General features: G+C 38.1%; 2 protein-coding genes across 2 annotated transcripts in view; one reads left to right on the forward strand and one right to left on the reverse strand.

Annotated features, from left to right (window-relative positions):
- Positions 1-18857, forward strand: part of FAM162A (family with sequence similarity 162 member A) — a 497431-nt gene that overhangs the window by 122541 nt on the left and 356033 nt on the right. The window lies entirely within an intron of this gene.
- The window catches only part of PARP9 (poly(ADP-ribose) polymerase family member 9), a 30988-nt gene that overhangs the window by 4132 nt on the left and 7999 nt on the right, over positions 1-18857 (reverse strand). Inside the window, exons 3-6 of the mRNA XM_049785538.1 lie at positions 15069-15126; positions 11879-12253; positions 10500-10636; positions 9849-10023 (exon numbers count right to left, since the gene is read on the reverse strand). Coding sequence (XP_049641495.1) covers positions 9849-10023; positions 10500-10636; positions 11879-12253; positions 15069-15126 — 745 coding nt within the window. The remainder of the gene's footprint in view (positions 1-9848; positions 10024-10499; positions 10637-11878; positions 12254-15068; positions 15127-18857) is intronic.

An 18857-nucleotide genomic window follows, 5' to 3' on the forward strand; every position in this document is an offset into this window, starting at 1 on the left:
TTCCTCAAAAAAAGTGAAAATTCACTCCCATATTATCTGCAATACTACTCCTAGGGATATAACCTAGAAACACAAAAACACAATATAAAAATGCATGCTGGGATCAGGAGTGGAGGGAGGACAATATTGGTGGTGGGAACGCTCCTGATTCACTATCACTATGTACCTAAAATATTACTGTGAAAGATTTGTAATCCACTTTGGTTAAAATCAAAAAAACAAAAGTCCTATGCATGCCTATACTTACTGCAGTGCTATTTACAATAGCCAGAATCTGGAAACAACCCAGATGCTCAACAACAGATGAGTGGCTAAAGAAACTGTGATACTATGTAGCTGTTAGGAAAAATGAAGTCATGAAATTTGCCTATACATGGATGGGCATGGAGACGATCATGCTGAGTGAAATGAGTCAGAGGGAGAGAGATAGACACAGAATAGTCTCACTCACCTCCAGGATTTAAAAAAAATAAAAATTGGGGCTGGAGCGATAGTACAGCAGTAGGGCATTTGCCTTTCACGTGGCTAACCCAGGATGGACCTTGGTTCGATCCCCAGCATCCCATATGGTCCCCCAAGCCAGGAGCAATTTCTGAGCACATAGCCAGGAGTAACCCCTGAGCATCACCAGGTATGGCCTCAAAACAAAACAAAACAAAACAAAACAAAAAATTATGGTAATAATACCTAGAAAAAATATAGATGTGGGCTGGAAGAACCAGTCCATGATATGAAGCTAACACAAAACGGGGTGAGCGCAGTTAGAAAAATAACTGCACTAACAACTTCCATGACAATGATAGTGAGAGATAGAAATAGAATGCCTGTCCCAAAGACAGGCAAGAAGTGTGAATAGAGGGAAATAGGGAACATTCATGGCAGCAAAGCAACACTGGTGAAAGGTAGTGTTCATTTGATGACTGAAACCCTCAACTATAAATATTATTGTAAACACAGGTCTTAAAGAAATTATTACTAAAAAAAGAGAAGTGGTAGATAACAAAAGGATTAGCTTGTCACTTGTTAGTGAGAAGTCAAATAAAATAAAGATTTAAAAGAAAAAAATAAAAGAAAAATGGAGTAGAGAGTCATCAGTGGAAACAAATTCTAGAACTGAAAACTGAGGAAGCTAATTGGGATAGATGGAGATATAGCACGGACCTTGTGATAAAGTTGGAGAAGTCTTACCACTTTAAATATTAATGGTGGACATGGTGTAGCATGTATAGTATAAAACATGTAGTATAGTAGCATGCATGTATAAGGCAATATCAATATTATTGCAAATATGATACCTCAATAATAACAGGAAGAGGCAAAATTAATATTTATACGGAACCTATGATACTCAAATATTATTTCTTAATATGCAATTAATATTAATAATTATTAAGGAAATATGTTACCGTTCTTTATTTGGTAGTAGTTTATAAAATTTAGGATACATTGTGTGCTAAAAAATTTTTGTGTTTGTAGTATCAGGGCTTTTTTTATGCATGCAAAGCAAGTGCTTTCCCTCTGTGCTGCATTTCTAACCCACAGCATATTTTAATTCAGTATACTTCATTTTGAATGCTCAACAGTAATGCTTTGATGACTGACTACTGTACTGGACCATACAACTCTAGAATGATGCCTTTTCTCAAAAGAATTACTCAGATAAACTACAGTATAATCTTATGTGTCAAAATGCTCTTTTGAAACAAAAAGTCAAAGATTTCTTTTTCAAGATTTCTTCTTGTTCTGTGTTTCTTCACCCTTGAATTCTTGCTATTAACTTGGGAGAAAAGGAACAAATCTGAGAATATCAAACACACACGTATACATATATATTTTATCAAAGAAGAGAATATAATTTTAAAGGCACTGCACTCAAGGATAACTCCCGGTGGGGCTTGAGATACCAAATGGGGTCTAGGGGTCAAAACCAGACAGCTGATGCATGGCAAGTGCCCTACATAAAATCACTTTATTTAAGTACCATGGTTACACATTTTTTTCATGGTTCAGTTTCAGTCATGGAATGTACATCACCCTTTATTAGTGCACATTTCTTGCCACCAATGTCCCCAGTTTCCTTCCCCTACCTGTCTCTGGGGCAGGCATTTTATAAAGTCCAGATTTCTGAGTTAAATGAGTTAAAAGAATATTCAAAACAAAAGATTTAATGCTTAAAGGCTTTAGGGTAGAGTTTATACTACATTTGAGAGAAGAGAACAAACAAGATAGTTCAAGAGTACTTTTCGCTTCAAGGCAGATAAGTCTTCCTTACATCTGGTGGAACAGAAAAATAATGAAAGATGATGTACCAAAGAGATAATACAAGAGTAGAGTCTCACCTTGTCTCCTGAAAAAACCTATTCGAATTGCCACCATAACACCAATGGGTGTGGATGGACCTCAAAACTAAATTTAAAAAACTAAACAAAAACAACAAAGAAAACACATGACAAGAACTTCTGGAAACTTATGAAGGTGCTCACTTCACTTCCCCTCAGAAAAATATAAAACTCAGTAAAACTGGGGCTGGAGCGGTGGCTCAAGTGGTAAGGCTTCTGCTTTGCCTTTGCAAGCCTAGGACTGACCGCGGTTTGATCCCCGACACCTTATATGGTCCCCAAAGCCAGGGTCAATTTCTAAGCGCATAGCTAGGAGTAACCCTTGAATGTCACTGGGTATGACTCCAAAACAACAAACAAGCAAACAAAAAACCTCAGAGAAGGGCCCGGAGAGATAGCACAGCAGCGTTTGCCTTGCAAGCAGCCAATCCAGAACCAAAGGTGGTGGTTCAAATCCCGGTGTCCCATATGGTCCCCCGTGCTTGCCAGGAGCTATTTCTGAGCAGACAGCCAGGAGTAACCTCTGAGCACCGCCGGGTGTGGCCCAAAAACCAAAAACCAAACCAAACCAAAACAAAACAAAACAAAAACCTCAGAGAAACTTTGGATAACTTCCAGATCAGAGCAGACCAGTGCCCAACTCCATTGGGTGCACCCCCCCTATTTAGTCTGAGGGTACCTGCATGAAAGAATCAGTAAGTTGGGGGAGATATTGAGAAAATGTGAGGGCTGCTTATACTCAAAAATGCCTTTCACTGCAGGAGGATCATAAACATGACATGGAACAAAATTTACTTAACATGGAGAATATTTCATAACTATGGGAACACTACTGAAGCAAAACGGGAACTGCAAATTGAAGGAAAGAAAGGTTTTATGGTCAGGTTAGCAGGCTGGTTTGTCAGAGGACCCTGGGAGTAAAAAAGGACAGCTGGAGGCTATGAACCAAACTACCTACCTCAAAATGACTGCCCCCTTATAAGAAGCAATCTTGGGAGAGGAGAAATATTTTAAAATCTGACAATAGGTTGAAACTCTGAAGAAATTAGGAAAAGTTTTAAAAATACTGAATTCACCTTAAACTGTCAAGGTGAGGTCTTTTTCATTTTTGTAAATGGTTGCATAAAAACTAGGCAAGTTGTTAGGAATCCATAAAAGCCTTGCACTGAGATTTATAGAACTGCAATCTTTTATACTTAGTAGTGTTAAAAACATTATAACATAGAAATGGAGGCTTCATACAGAAGAATACATGTATGTCCAGGTCAGAAAGCATCTCCTGGACCTGAAAGAGTTTTAACTGTAAACTGAGATGTCCTTTGAGCTTTGAGCTGTATCTTAATTAGAGTATGCATGGCCAGAATGAATGAGGAGGAAAGATTATATGTATACAATAAAACAATAAATAGTGAGATTTATGTAGAATCATTAAAAACTTACATAGCTATAGCAATATTGAAGAGGAAAAAGAAAAAATGGAGGCACCATGGTACCAGATTTCAAATGATATTGCAAAGTGCTGGCAATCAAAACTGTATGATACTGGATTAAAAACAAAGGGAAAAATGAAAGTCCAGAAATAAAACAACAGATTTATTAATTTAAGACAAAGAATTGAAGACAGACAATAGAAAAAGAAAAACAAATGGAGTTGATAAAATTGGATAGGCGCATGCTAATGAATAAATCTGTGCTACTTTCTTACCACATATACAAAAAATAAATTTAAAATTAATTGAAGACTCAATGTAAGATTTGAAATCATTAAATATATGGAAGGTAACATAGATGAAGTGAAGATGTTTGACCTCAATGTCAAGGAAATAAAAGTAAATATAGGGGCCGGGCGGTGGCGCTAAAGGTAAGGTGCCTGCCTTGCCTGCGCTAGCCTTGGATGGACCGCGGTTCGATCCCCCCGGTGTCCCATATGGTCCCCCAAGCCAGGAGCAACTTTTGAGCACATAGCCAGGAGTAACCCCTGAGCATTACCGGGTGTGACCCAAAAATCAAAAAAAAAAAGTAAATATAAAGAATTGGGACTACATTAAATTCAAACCCCCACCTGTGTTGAGGACTCATATAAATTAACAATGAAAAGGGGCCGGAGAGATAGCATGGAGGTAAGGCGTTTGCCTTTCATGCAGGAGGTCATCGGTTCGAATCCCGGCGCCCCATATGGTCCCCTGTGCCTGCCAGGAGCAATTTCTGAGCCTGGAGCCAGGAATAACCCCTGAGCACTGCCAGGTGTGACCCAAAAACCAAAAAAAAAAAAAAAAAAAAAAAAAAAAAGTTAAACTGTTTCAAAACTGGGCAACGGCCCGGAGAGATAGCACAGTGGCGTTTGCCTTGCAAGCAGCCGATCCAGGACCAAAGGTGGTTGGTTCGAATCCCGGTGTCCCATATGGTCCCCCGTGCCTGCCAGGAGCTATTTTTTAGCAGACAGCCAGGAGTAACCCCTGAGCACCGCTGGGTGTGGCCCAAAAGCCAAAAAAAAAAAATTCAAAACTGGGCAACACTGAATAGATATTTCTCCAAAAAAGGTAGCCACATGAAAAACATTCATATCACAGATATTAGAAAAATGAAAATTAAGGTATTATCCACACCTATAAGTATTGCTTATATTCAATGTTACTTCAGAAAGGATATGGAGAAAATGGAACTGAGTCCTTGGATATGATTCAGCAGTAGAGTATTTTCTTGTTTTGTTTTGTTTTTGGGCCACATACGTCGGTGCTCAGGGGTTCCTCCTGGCTATCTGCTCAGAAATAGCTCCTGGCAGGCACGGAGGACCATATGGGACGCCGGGATTCGAACCAACCACCTTAGGTCCTGGATCGGCTGCTTGCATGGCAAACACCGCTGTGCTATCTCTCCGGCCCCAGCAGTAGAGTATTTTTAAGGCATGAGGCCACAGTGTGATGCCAATAGTCTCAGGCCATTAAGTGCAATCCCTGTGGCACTACCTATTAGATCCCCAGTATGGTGACAAAAAACAAGAAAGGAAGGGATCAAGGTGAAAAAGAGAATAAGAAAAGGGATTTGTCACACACTATTGGAGGAAATGTAATTTGCTGCCATCTTTTGAAAAAATGGCACTTCCTTAAGAAACTTCCTGCAGAAATTCAAAGCATTTTAAAGATTCGATGCAGTTGCTATAAAAAATATCCATGTGATTTCTCAAAAATATAAATCAAACATTTCTGAGACTCATATGGAGAAATAATTCCCTCCAAGTAACCAAAGCAATCCAAGGAAAAAAGAAAAACATTACCAACTTCAAACTAGTCTACAAAGAAGTAGTTATCAAAAAAGTGTGGTACTGGAATTAGGATAGATCCTCTGACCAGTGGAATATAATTGAGAGCCCAAAGATTATAAGATATATGTACAGTTACTCTTTCATAAAGGAGTAAGAAGTGTAAAAGCCTCTTCAACAGATGATGCTGAGATAACTGCTTAGTCACATGCAAAAAAAGTCAATCAGATGCATCTCCTATCAACATACACAAAATTCAACTGAAAGTGGTTTATAAATTCATAAATTATATCAAGAAAAACATAGTTAAGATATTGACATAGAAGCATCTTAAATTATTCAATGCTATTGGCCAAGCAAGCAGAAACAAAGATAAACAAATGGGACTACATCAAACTAAGATGCTTCTGTAGTGCAAAAGACCAAGACCAAGACCAGAACCAAAAACTACCCCACAGATGGGAAGAGATATTTGTCTACCACTCATTAGATAAAATGTTAATATCCAAGATACTTAAAGCACTGTTTATCTTTTTTATATTTTTTATATTTTATATATAATTTTATTTTGACCATATTGGCTTACATATCTTTCACAGTAGTATTTTAGGTACATATTAACATTAAATCAGGGAAATTCCCATCACCAAATTTCTCCTTACTCCACCCCCATTCCCATCCTGCATCCCATATCCCCCACCCTCATTCCTGGGCTGCTAGAGTAAGTGGTCCCTTCTGTGTCTTGCTTACTACACAGTGATCATATATCTGTTTGGTCCTAGTACCTTTCCTTATTTCCCCCTCTATTTGAGAGGTGGAACTAGATAGTTCAAGTTATGTGGTTTTGTTTGAAGAAGAAAAAAGCAATAAAGTGGGGTAAAAATCAAATAAGCCGAAAATGGGTGTAGTCCTTCTACAGACTCTCAACGGACAGGAAAAAAGGAATTGAAATACCACAATACAAAAATAAATATCAAATAAATATCCAATGAGCACTACAGCACTAAAGGCAAGCATCACATAATAGTCTCGGTCCTGAAATAAAAACATGCCAGAGTGCAAAAAGAAAGAAAAAGATAAAATAACATAAAATAAGGGGCCAGGAAGGTGGCGCTAGAGGTAAGGTGTCTGCCTTGCAAGCGCTAGCGTAGGATGGACCACGGTTCAATCCCCCGGCATCCCATATGGTCCCCCCAAGCCAGGGGCGATTTCTGAGAGCATAGCCATGAGTAACCCCTGAGCATCAAACGGGTGTGGCCCAAAACCCAAAAATAAATAAATAAATAAAATTGGAGACATCAACTTCAATATCTACACCAAAACAAAGAAGTCCAAAAAATAAAAATAAAATAAAATAAATAAATAAATAAATAAATAAATAAATAGATAAAAACAGGTTATTTTGTGCCTTTTTTTTTCCTGCACAGGCATAGTAAATATTGGGGGTATTAGAGAGGGAAATCTCTTGGCTTAGGAGTTTCTCCACCCTTGAAGTATAGTGTCATGGGATTGACTGTAGACTCCCTGTCTGTTCATTTACTCTCCCCTCTGAAGCACCATTTATCTTTAAAAGAAAAAACAACCAAATGTATGAGGAGATGAAACTTTCTCAAAGAAGACATAATATTAACTAAAAGGCATATGAAAAAATGCTCTACAATACTTATTATAAGGGAAGTGCAAATAAAATCAACAATAAGATATCATTTATACCAGGAAGATGGATACACATCACAAAAAACAAAAACAGTATTGAAGGGGACGTAGTAAAAAAGAAACTTTCATTTACTGCAGGGGTAATGTTGACAGGTTCAGCCTTTTGTGTGTTTATTTCTTCTTGGGCCACACATGATGACGCTCAGGGTTACTCCTCAGTCTGCACAAAATCCACTTAGTGGTGCTTGGAGGACCATATGGGAAGCTGAGGATTGAACCTGGATCAGTTGTGTGCAAGGCAAGCACACGACCCATTCTACCATATGTACCATTGCTTCAGCCCCCGGCCCAGCCTTTTTTTTGAAACAGTATGGGTACTCTTCAAAAATTATTAATTGAACTTTTAGATGTTCCAGAAATTCTGAACATATACCCCAATCTTCAAGACATTTGCATTCCTATGTTCTTTGCAGTACTATTCTCAATTGGCAATATCTATAAATAACACAAGTATCTGAGAATAGATGACTGAATAAAAGAATCTATAGGACATATACACAATGGAATACTACTTGGCTATAAGAAAATATTAAATCTTTTTCATCATACAATTTGCTACAACATGGATGAATCTAGAGAGTATCATGCTGAGTAAAGTTAGTCAGAAGGAGATATTCACACACAGAATGATCTCTCAGATGTGGGACAGAGAAATAACAAATGCTGGATTGTTGTATTTATACACACACACACACACACATATATAGTGACTTACAATATTGTTAAAGGTTGAATTTCATGCATAATACAATCCAACACCACTCACTCCCCGAGACTATCCACTTTCTTTCACAATTGCCCCAATGTCCCTCCTCCTCCTTGATTGACTTTTAAAAATCATTAAAGACTGGTTTTTAATATATATCTTTATATTTAAATATAGATAAACATTATATATAAGTATATATAAGTATTATATGTAAATATATAAAGTTCCTGTTAAAGAGGTGGACTGGGAAGGTAGGAAGGAACTTGGATGGATTGGTGGAAGGAAGTTGACTTTGGTGGTGGTATTTGCATTACAACATTGTATGCCTGACTCAACTTGGAATAATTTTGTAAATCAGGATGCCTCAATAAAACATAAATGGGCCCGGAGAGATAGCACAGGGCGTTTGCCTTGCAAGCAGCCAATCCAGGACCAAAGGTGGTTGGTTCGAATCCCGGTGTCCCATATGGTCCCCCGTGCCTGCCAGGAGCTGTTTCTGAGCAGACAGCCAGGAGTAACCCCTGAGCAAGGTCGGGTGTGGCCCAAAAAACAAACAAAAAAAAAACATAATTATAAAGCTAAAGATTCTTTTGGTTTGCAGTTTTATTTCTAAGTATCTATCTAATGAATAAGAAAATATTAACACAAAAATCTATTATCCACCACAATGTTTCACGTAGTGCTGTTTACAATAGCTAAAATAACCAAATTGTATATCAATCAATGTATTATGTTATAGTTATTAATATTATTAAGTTGTAAGGAGATGAAATTTTTTCATTTTCAATAAAATTTAAGGAGCTGAAGATAATTGTGTGAAACAAAGTAATAAACAAGTATTGATGATTTTACATATTCAATATGGAGTTATGACATTGTGGCGGATAAACGAAACATAAATATAAATGCGATCAATGGACACTGATAATAGCATTAAGATTACTCAAGAAGGTAAATGAGGGGCCGGGTAGGTGGCGCTGGAGGTAAGGTGTCTGCCTTGCAAGCGCTAGCCAAGGAAGGACCGCGGTTCGATCCCCCGGCGTCCCATATGGTCCCCCCAAGCCAGGGGTGATTTCTGAGCACATAGCCAGGAGTAACCCCTGAGCATCAAACGGGTGTGGCCCAAAAACCAAAAAAAAAAAAAAAAAAAAAAGAAGGTAAATGAGGGAGAAATTAAAAAAATAAGATTGCAGAAAACTATAAGGAAGTAAAGATTGAAGTAAACTATAGGAAAATAAAAGATGTTATTCCTTTCACTCACTTGATAAGATCTATTTCATTCAATATCAAGCCATCAAAAATAAAGATAGAGAAAAAACTCCAAGTTTGTGGAAATGCTTTGTAACTTAAGGAAAGAGGATAACTTGGTGATGTTAAATGAGATAAGTAATCTAAAAATAAAAAACTTAAGTTTTGATAAGATATGTAAACACAGAAAGGAGAAAATACTATCCATAGACACTAAACTATTAAATCTTATAACTAACATTTTAATTAGCAGAAAAACTCCCATCAAAATAAAAAATTTAAAAATACGGGGCCGGGCGGTGGCGCAAGAGGTAAGGTGCCTGCCTTGCCTGCGCTAGCCTTGGACGGACCGCGGTTCGATCCCCCGGCGTCCCATATGGTCCCCCAAGCCAGGAGCGACTTCTGAGCGCACAGCCAGGAGTAACCCCTGAGCGTTACCGGGTGTGGCCCAAAAACCAAAAAAAAAAAAAAAAAAATACAATCTATCCAAATGACTTCACCACTAAAGTCCATTGGCTCTACTCACCAATGCTTTCACCATTCGTACTAGTTTTGATTATCAAAGGCTGAAACCTACCATAGGACATAGAGTACATTCTTTGAAAGCCAACTCTGCATACCACGTCGCAGAACTGATAAGGAACTCGCTGAAACAACATTTGGCTTAAGGGAACTCCCTTTGTTCTTGGCTCCATCATTTTTTTAGTGTTTTGGAAGGCAGTTTCGAGGTTCCTATTGTCTATCTTCTCCACCTATAATACAAGAAAATGAAAAAACAAGAGACTGGAAAACAGCTACTCCCATCACCACAACCATCCAACCAAATTCACTGAAAAATCACTGAACTGATTTCTAAGCCAGAGCCAGGAGTGACCACTGAGCAAAGCGAGGTGTGACTCAAAAAACAAAAATAAAAAAATAAAAAGATAAAGTTCATAGATTATTGATAGATAAAAACAGGCAATTATAGTGTGAAAATGCTATTCCATTTATTTTACTTGTCAAGCAAACAACAATTTTGAATTTTGATCTATACTTCTGTTTATCCTGACTTTATTTCCAGATTCTAACTATATTCCTCATAATATCTTTCCCTGTTTGTTCTATTTCTAAGATTTCAAATGAAAAAGAATCTAGCTTAGTCATCATTACAGGTGACTTTCTTTTGGCTCCAGAACTATATGAAATAATAGCAAGAGGCTTCAATCCTCCCCTTAGTTAAGTATACCTTTAAAATCCGTAAACCGCAGTTTTCAAATTGTTTTCTTCTATCTTGGATTTCTGCAGTTTCAAGCCCAATACACTTCAAAAACTTGTTTTCTTTCATTCCATCTTGGCTTTTTGGTTGCTGATTAGTCCGTGATCCTAAAATGAATAACATAAAATTTTACCTCAATATTCTGTGAACAGAAAAAGTTTGCAAAGAAATTAAGTAAAAACATTTTGACCAAATACATATGACTTATGTACATGCAAAGAGAATTGTTATTCTATAAGAAATCATAGAATAAAATATAGGCTTAAGAAATTTGCTCTTTGCCTTACATATATTCAACCCGTGTTCGATCCCCTGCATCCCATATGATTCCCTGAGCCTGCCAGGAGCAATTTCTGAACTCAGAGCCAGAAGTAACTCTTGAGCCACAACAGGTGTGGCCCAAAAACAAACAAACAAACAAACAAACAAAAAAATTGAAAATAAATTTGTGGGGCCAGAGGGGTGGCACAAGCGATAAGGCTCCTGTCTTACCAGCGCTAGCTTAGGACAGACCACGGTTCGATCCCCCGGCGTCCCATCTGGTCCCTCAAGTCAGGAGCAATTTCTGAGCGCATAACCAGGTGTAACCTCCAAGCGTCTCCAGGTGTGACCCCCCCCCCCAAAATTTGCTCTTTGGAGCTATAAAGGTATTATAGTGAATAAAACATTGCTTTACGCAAAACTGACTGGATTCAATCTCCAGCACTAGACATAGTACCCAATTACTTAGGAATAATCCCAGAACACAGAGCAAGAAGCAATCTCTGAGCACATTTGGGTGTGGTCCAAAAACAAAAAATAAAATTTTCTTTGATTTGGATTGTGAAGTTGATGGGAATGAGAGTAAGAGCACTAATGTGTACCACCCTATCAATGCTGAAATGATTTGTAATTGTACTGTTCATAGAAATGTTCAGATTTCATATTCACATTCACATCCAAATGAAGAAAGAGTTAGGGGCCAGAGATAACTCAGATAGCCTGAAATAACTCAGGCTAGAGCACATGTGTGTGTTTGTGGGGTTTACACCCATCAGGGTTTAGGGCTTATTTTTGTCTCTGTGCTCAGGGGTCACTCCCAATATGGGGTGCTAGGGATTGAAGCTAGCAAGGCATTCAGATCTGAGACCCAGTTTTGTTTTGTTCTTTTTGAGACCCAGTTTTTATCTTGGTACCATACCCAAGTACTTTCAGGAGCACAACTGGATGAAAAGAGGACAATGAGGAGGAGGAGGAGGAGGAGGAGGAGGAGGAGGAGGAAGAAGAGAAGGAAGAGAAGAATGAGAATGGGAATGAGGAGAAGAAAAAAAGAGAAGATTGACTTTATAACTTAATAGAAAGTTATTCACCTATCCAGCTGCAAAGTGCATCTTCTTTTTTTCTTGTCCTTTCCTCCTGAACTTCACATAGTACAAGTTCAATATTCATAACTACCTCAATGAGGTCATCCCGGCATCCTTTAATTTCAAATATTGCCTTTTCTGCATTGATAGTCTCTGAGATAGACACACGTGAGTTCTGAAGTCTAGACAAGTTGTCATATTCTTTTTTCCCAAGGTAGAAGATATTATTATTCTCAATTATGTGGTGCTCCTGTGAGGTAAGTATTCTTTGGATCCATGCTTCGGCTTCAGTTATCTTTTCTAGGTTGGATCCCATTAAATTGATGGTGGTAGATAGAGTTCTGACTTCACTTTTTATCTTGGCTTCAGTCATCTGGGGAACTAATAAAATTATTGTAAGTACTCCAGAAGGCATATAGATTTTATAAAATGTAGTATAGATTAAAGCACCTGTGGCCAGAATTTGCTCCAAGGAAACACTGGATTCAATGATAATAGTTTTCCACTGTTAGTAGTAGCAACATCAATTAAATACTCTGAAAGTTGTGTTGAAATAAAGAAATTCAAATGTATACTTCAGTCTCCTTGGAAACATTTACAGAGGTCCTCAAACTATGGCCCATGGGCCACATATTGTATTTGATCCCATTTTGTTTCATCACTTCAAAATAAGATATATGCAGTGTGCATAGGTATTTGTTCATAGTTTTTGTTTTTACTATACTCCGGCCCTGCAATGGTTGAGGGACAGTGAACTGGCCCCTTGTTTAAAAAGTTTGAGGACAACTAACTTGTTAAGAGGTGGCTTTATTTTGGATTGTCTCACAGAGTTCAACTTCTATTTATTCTAGATCTAACCAACTATCACTTCCTATTGAATGCGATTTTTCTAAAGCATAGAATGGTGGTTTATTTATGGATATATATTTACTATTGCTCTTACACATTATCCTCTGTAAAAATAAGTTAACTGGCTGGATAATTAAAAAAGTTAGTGAGGGTCTTGCAATGTTTCTCAGTGTTTTATACGAGGTTTACAACCAAACATCCAGTAGAGCTCAAAAAGTAAAAATTAAAAACAATGAAATAGAGTAGGAGAGATAGTGTAGCAAGTAAGGTGTTTGATTGTACATGGCCTGTCTGGGTTATACATATGGTCCCTTGAGCCCCACCAAAGTAATCCTTGAGCTTAAAGCCAGGAGGAAGTCCTGAGGGCAATCAGGTGTGGCCCAGAACAAAACAAAAAATTAACAAAATAAATAAAATCCCACTAATATAAGGATAGGACAATGTCTCAAATAATTAGAGTGCATGCCTTCTATATGGGAGTTTAGTTCACACCATCAAAAAGGCCCTGCAGCACCATACAGTGTGGCAATGGGGAACCCCAGCACTGTTAGGACTAAGCAACATGTCATCAATGCTGAGATCTGAGTACCAAGTCATTGGGTCTACACAGCTGGATCTAGTATCATTGGGAGTGGCTTCCAGGTCCCTAGCATTATTGGTAAGAACTCCAAATATTCCTGATGCATTTACTATGATAAAAGTAAACCACGGTTATTTTTATTTTTTTAATTTGCCATTATGTTTTAATATGCCACTACTGATCTTTTTTATATTTTATTTAAACACCTTGATTACAAACATGATTGTGGTTGGGTTTCTGTCATGTAAAGAACACCCCCCCCCCCATCACCAGTGCAGGATTCCCATCACCAATGTCCCAATTCTCCCTCTTCCCCACCCCACCCCTGCCTGTACTCTACATAGGCTTTCTATTTCCTTCATACATTCTGATTGTTAGGATAGTTCTCAATGTAGTTATTTCTCTAACTAAGCTCATCACTCTTTGTGGTGTGCTTCATGAGGTGAGCTGGAACTTCCAGCCCTTCTCTCTTTTGTCTTTAAAATTATTGCAAAGATGTCTTTCGTTTTTCTTAAAACCCATAAATGAGTGAGACCATTCTGCATCTTTCTCTCTCTCTGACTTATTTCACTCAGCATAATAGATTCCATGTACATCCATGTATAGGAAAATTTCATGACTTCATCTCTTCTGACAGCTGCATAATATTCCATTGTGTATATGTACCTTAATTTCTTTAGCCATTCATCTGTCGAGGGGCATCTTGCTTGTTTCCAGAGTCTTGCTATAGTAAATAGTGCTGCAATGAATATTTTTAAAATGGAAACTATAAAATAAAATAAATAGCCATAATTTTACTACGTGGGATTGATTCTTTTTATGTTTTACTGTATTATGATGAAAGTGGAGGAGAGGGGCTTCAGATAAACTAGTTAATCTAATTGTAAATCTTACCCATATTAAGGTTTCTAGTCAAAATAGGAAATAGAATACCTGGGGGTGGAAGAGAGTAGAAAAGAAAAAGAAGTCCCTAACTAAGCAACTTTTCTCCTTGTTTCTCACCTTTGTCCTCACTGACAACAGGTGAGAAGTGCTAAACCATATGCATGTACCTGTAACCGAATATCAAGATAAGTCATGGGAAAAGGGAGCCACTGGGGTTAACACAATACTAGAGGGATCCAGTGACAGATTACAGAGCAGTAAATCCCAGCATGGGGACATAGGGTACAGGATTCCAGCTGCAGATTTCAGACCAGCAATATGTACAGTGGACAAAGAATGGTGTGGAGACAAAAACATTGGAGATGTGCAGATGGCGCAAGCACCTTGGGGGTTCATTTAGTATTGTATGAAAGATTTGCATTAAAACTAAATATCATATTAAAACTCATTATAATATTATCATATTGGCCTCATTATCAATATTATCATAATTGGCCTCACAGATAAGAAAATATATTCAGAGAGTTGTTAGTTACTTGCCCATGATTATAGGACTAGTAAGTAGTGCATGGAACTAGCAGGTGCACTGAGCATGCTAAAACCAACTGCTTGTCCTAGTAGGCCCTTCCCTACTCTAACTACAGAAAACTATTGGTAAAAAAAAAAACTATAAATTATGGCTCACTAACAGGAAACTATCTTCTCTTTGTTTATGAAACTGGACTAACCAAGAATTGAAACATGGTAAAACATGAACAAGCTGGTAGGTAAGCAAAGCATAATAAGATGTATTTAATTTATTTACCCTTTTCCATTTCAAATAATAAAAATAAATAGAACATATAATACAAAATGCTACCAAAAGAACCTTAAATTTCTTACCTTTGTAATTATAATTCTTCAATTTAGACTCAATTGTTTCAATTTCTTTGGCGAAAGCCTATAAGAAGCAGAACAGAGTAAAGTTTTAAGTTTTTAGTTATTATCATCAAAATTCCTCTCAGAACTTACACACACCACATATCTCCTCAATTGGTCTGTCAATTTCTAGACCTACTGCCACCAAACAACAGTCCCTTTAGAAATTCCTGGAAAACAGCAAATGCATTACCATAATCAGGAAAGAAGTATAGGAAAAATGGAAAGAAATTAAGAACCTGGTATAAAGTAGAAGATGTATATATTTCAAGGAAAATATAATTTTTATTTATTTAATAGCTATTTCTGTCCTAATTGCATGTTAGACACTAAATACTGTGGCTGTGTCACCAAAGAAGACAAATACAGGCAGACGCTCTTATAATTAATAAAAAATAAAGTTCTTTAAAAAGTTGGAGGTCAGGGCAATAGTACAGTAGGTAGAATACTTGTTTTACATACAGCTGACCTGGATTAGATCTTTGGCACCCCAGCTACCCCACCAAGCACTTCCAGGAATGAGTCCTGAGTGCAGATCCAGAAGCAAAACTAAGTGTGGCCCAAATCTTCCCCCCCCCCAATTGGTTATATATCCACCAATATTTTTCTGTAAACTGACTAAAGGACCAGTTCTTGTGACATCTTAACATACTTGGTCCATCATATGTTACCTATTGTAATTATTGCTGAACAATATTTAATATTGTGACTACTTGAAAAATTCTCATCTCTCCTAGTGTTGGGCATTTTTCTCTCATTTTTAGTTAAGGACCACTAGAGACATACTGAACAGTGCTGAGTGACAGGAGGTAGAGGAAGGGTGAGGATTGAATAGAGGGCCTGCATATGCTAAGAATGTGCTCCACAACTTGAAAGTCATCTCTTCAGCCCCATCTCTTAGATCTTGGAAGTATCTTCTTGGGCCCGGAGAGATAGCACAGCGGCGTTTGCCTTGCAAGCAGCCGATCCAGGACCAAAGGTGGTTGGTTCGAATCCCGGTGTCTCATATGGTCCCCCGTGCCTGCCAGGAGCTATTTCTGAGCAGATAGCCAGGAGTAACCCCTGAGCACCGCCGGGTGTGGCCCAAAAACCAAAAAAAAAAAAAAAAAAAAGTATCTGACTTTGGGTCATATCCAGAAGTACTCAAGGATTAATTCACTCCTTGTTCTGCTTAAGGTAGAGCTGTGCTCTATAATTGAGCTACATTCCTCACTGGCCCCAAACACCTATTTTTTTTAATTAACTAATTTTTATTTTGACCAAAGTGGATTACAAATTTTTCACAGTCATATTTTAGGTACATAGTGACATTGAATCAGGGGCATGCCCACCACCAGTGTTGTACTCCTTCCACCCCTGTTCCTAACATGCATCCCATATCCCCTTTCTTTGACCCCCAGGCTATTAGTATAAGTGGTCCCATCTGTGTCTAGCTTGTTGTAAATTGGATTTCAATTCTGTTGTTCTTGGATTCGGATTTGATATTTAAGTATGATCATTTTTCATTTCTACTCAATGTTCATACACCTGTTTGGTCTTGGTATCCTTCATTATTTCCCCACAATTTGTGAGGCAGAACAAGATGATTCAAGTTATGTGGTTCTGTTTGGAGGGAAGAAAAAAAAAGTGGGGGCGGGGGGGTAAAAATCAAACAAGAAAAAAACAGGAAGAGTCCTTTTAGAGGCTATAAATATCAATTGAAGAGAAGAAAGAGAAAAGGGAAGAAAAACATAAAAACCATATAAAAATTAAAACAAAAGAACCTGAAAAGCACCACACCAATAAAGACAACAACCAAACAATAACCATGGTCCTGAAATAAAAACAAAACAAAGCTCACAAAAAAGAAAAAAAAATAACAACAACATAACAAAAAATTAATCTGTGCTTTTTATAAAATTTGTTTTGCATAGGCACAGTAAATATTGGGGAAATTAAAAAGGGAATTCCCTTGGCCTAAGAGATAAAGGGTTTCTCTGCCCTTGAAGCATATTGTCATGGAAATAACTACAGGCTCCGTACAAGCTCCTTCTCCCTTCCCTAGGTCCTTTTGTGCTGTCTGGGAACTTTCCGCTCAATCACGAATGATAAAATCAGGCCTCAGTAACTAGAGATCTAGGTATTTTCACAAGTCATAGGATGGAGACTAGAGTGAAGCCTTTCTTTACATTTCTAGAAGTTCTGTTCCAACACTGTATTTTTAATCATTCTTGGTTTTTGTACCGATCTTAGTATGAAGCCTAGGATAGAGTCATTATGTTTCCAGAAGTTCTGCTCAGTTGCAGTTGTCTCAGCCAGACCTCTGGGATTAGAGATCTTGGTTGTTGTACAGGTTGTAGGCCAAAGCCTAGACTAGAGTATTTTTTATTGTTCCCAGGATAAGTTCTGCCCAGTCATGGTTGTCACAGTCAGTCTTCTATAGTTAGTGATCTTGGCTTTTGCACAGGTCAAAGGATGACGTGTCTTCTGATTTCATCTTATTGTTAGGTAGTGAGGTAAGACAACCTGTTCTTAGACCTAGTTGTTGACATTTCCTCATTGTCAGGATGTCATATCGAAACTGGAGCATATTGGTGTCTGAGCAATATTTAGAATGCCCCAGAGAAAGTTTTGTTCCTGGAGCTGTTGCAGAGAACCGTGTCAGATCTAGGTCTAAGATCTAGGGTTTGAAGTTGGACAGACGTTGTCTAATCACATAGAGTCTAAGTTAGGACTGCATGACATATGTTCAAGTTGGGAGATGTCCCTGTATTGTAAAATGTATGAGTTCTTATCCCTGGTAGATAAGAGCTTTTTTCTATATGTAAAATTTCATCTTTTTTAGTATGCCTTTGCAAAAAGAAATGATGCTTTATTATATTGCTGGTGCATTTGGGGGTGAGAGTGCCTGGATCCATCATCTCTGGGCCCTGGTTTTAACCTGAGCTATTATTCCAGACAAGACTTTTTCATGGAGGTTTTTGTACCTAGGAGAACCAAAATAGGTGAAGTTAAGAGAATGATGAAAACAAAAACAAGATAAATATAAAGGAAAAATATAAATAAAAATGAGTTTAAAAAAAGTAATGAAGGGAACTAAGTGATGCAGGAGACTACCTTACATTTGGAGATAAACAGGTTAAGAGGTAATATTATAGAGATCTTCAACTTATAAAGGAAATATAGGCTTCCCATTGTCTTTTGAGATATTCTTGTGGAGGGTAGGATCTAGGGCACATTATCATCACAAACCCTGGTTATACTGAGTTTGAGAAATGATTGGTGGCTGAAAACACTTGGGTAGAGTTCTTGTACTTGGGGTCCTTCTGGAGATGAATCTGGTATCAAGCAACAGTCCACATTTGGTGGGGAGAAGGAGGGTCACAGAGCATGAGTCAGCTGAAGTGTTGGTTGTGGTTTCTTGCTGGGGTACCGGATGTGGGGCTGAATGGGCGTCCCTTTGCTTGGGAGGTGGGTGATGACTTATTGAGGCAGAAGGTTGATCTTAATACCTAATGGATTAATAACTGAGGGTAAAGAGCATTAATAAGGCGGGGTATCAAATTTGGATTGGGGGTGAAGGTATAATAGAATATCTGAAGGGGAGGGCCCGGAGAGATAGCACAGCGGCGTTTGCCTTGCAAACAGCCGATCCAGGACCAAAGGTGGTTGGTTCGAATCCCGGTGTCCCACATGGTCCCCCGTGCCTGCCAGGAGCTATTTCTGAGCAGACAGCCAGGAGTAGCCCCTGAGCATAGCCGGGTGTGGCCCAAA

The sequence above is a fragment of the Suncus etruscus genome, chromosome 13, assembly GCF_024139225.1.
Source record: "Suncus etruscus isolate mSunEtr1 chromosome 13, mSunEtr1.pri.cur, whole genome shotgun sequence".
In the NCBI taxonomy this organism is placed as follows: domain Eukaryota; kingdom Metazoa; phylum Chordata; class Mammalia; order Eulipotyphla; family Soricidae; genus Suncus; species Suncus etruscus.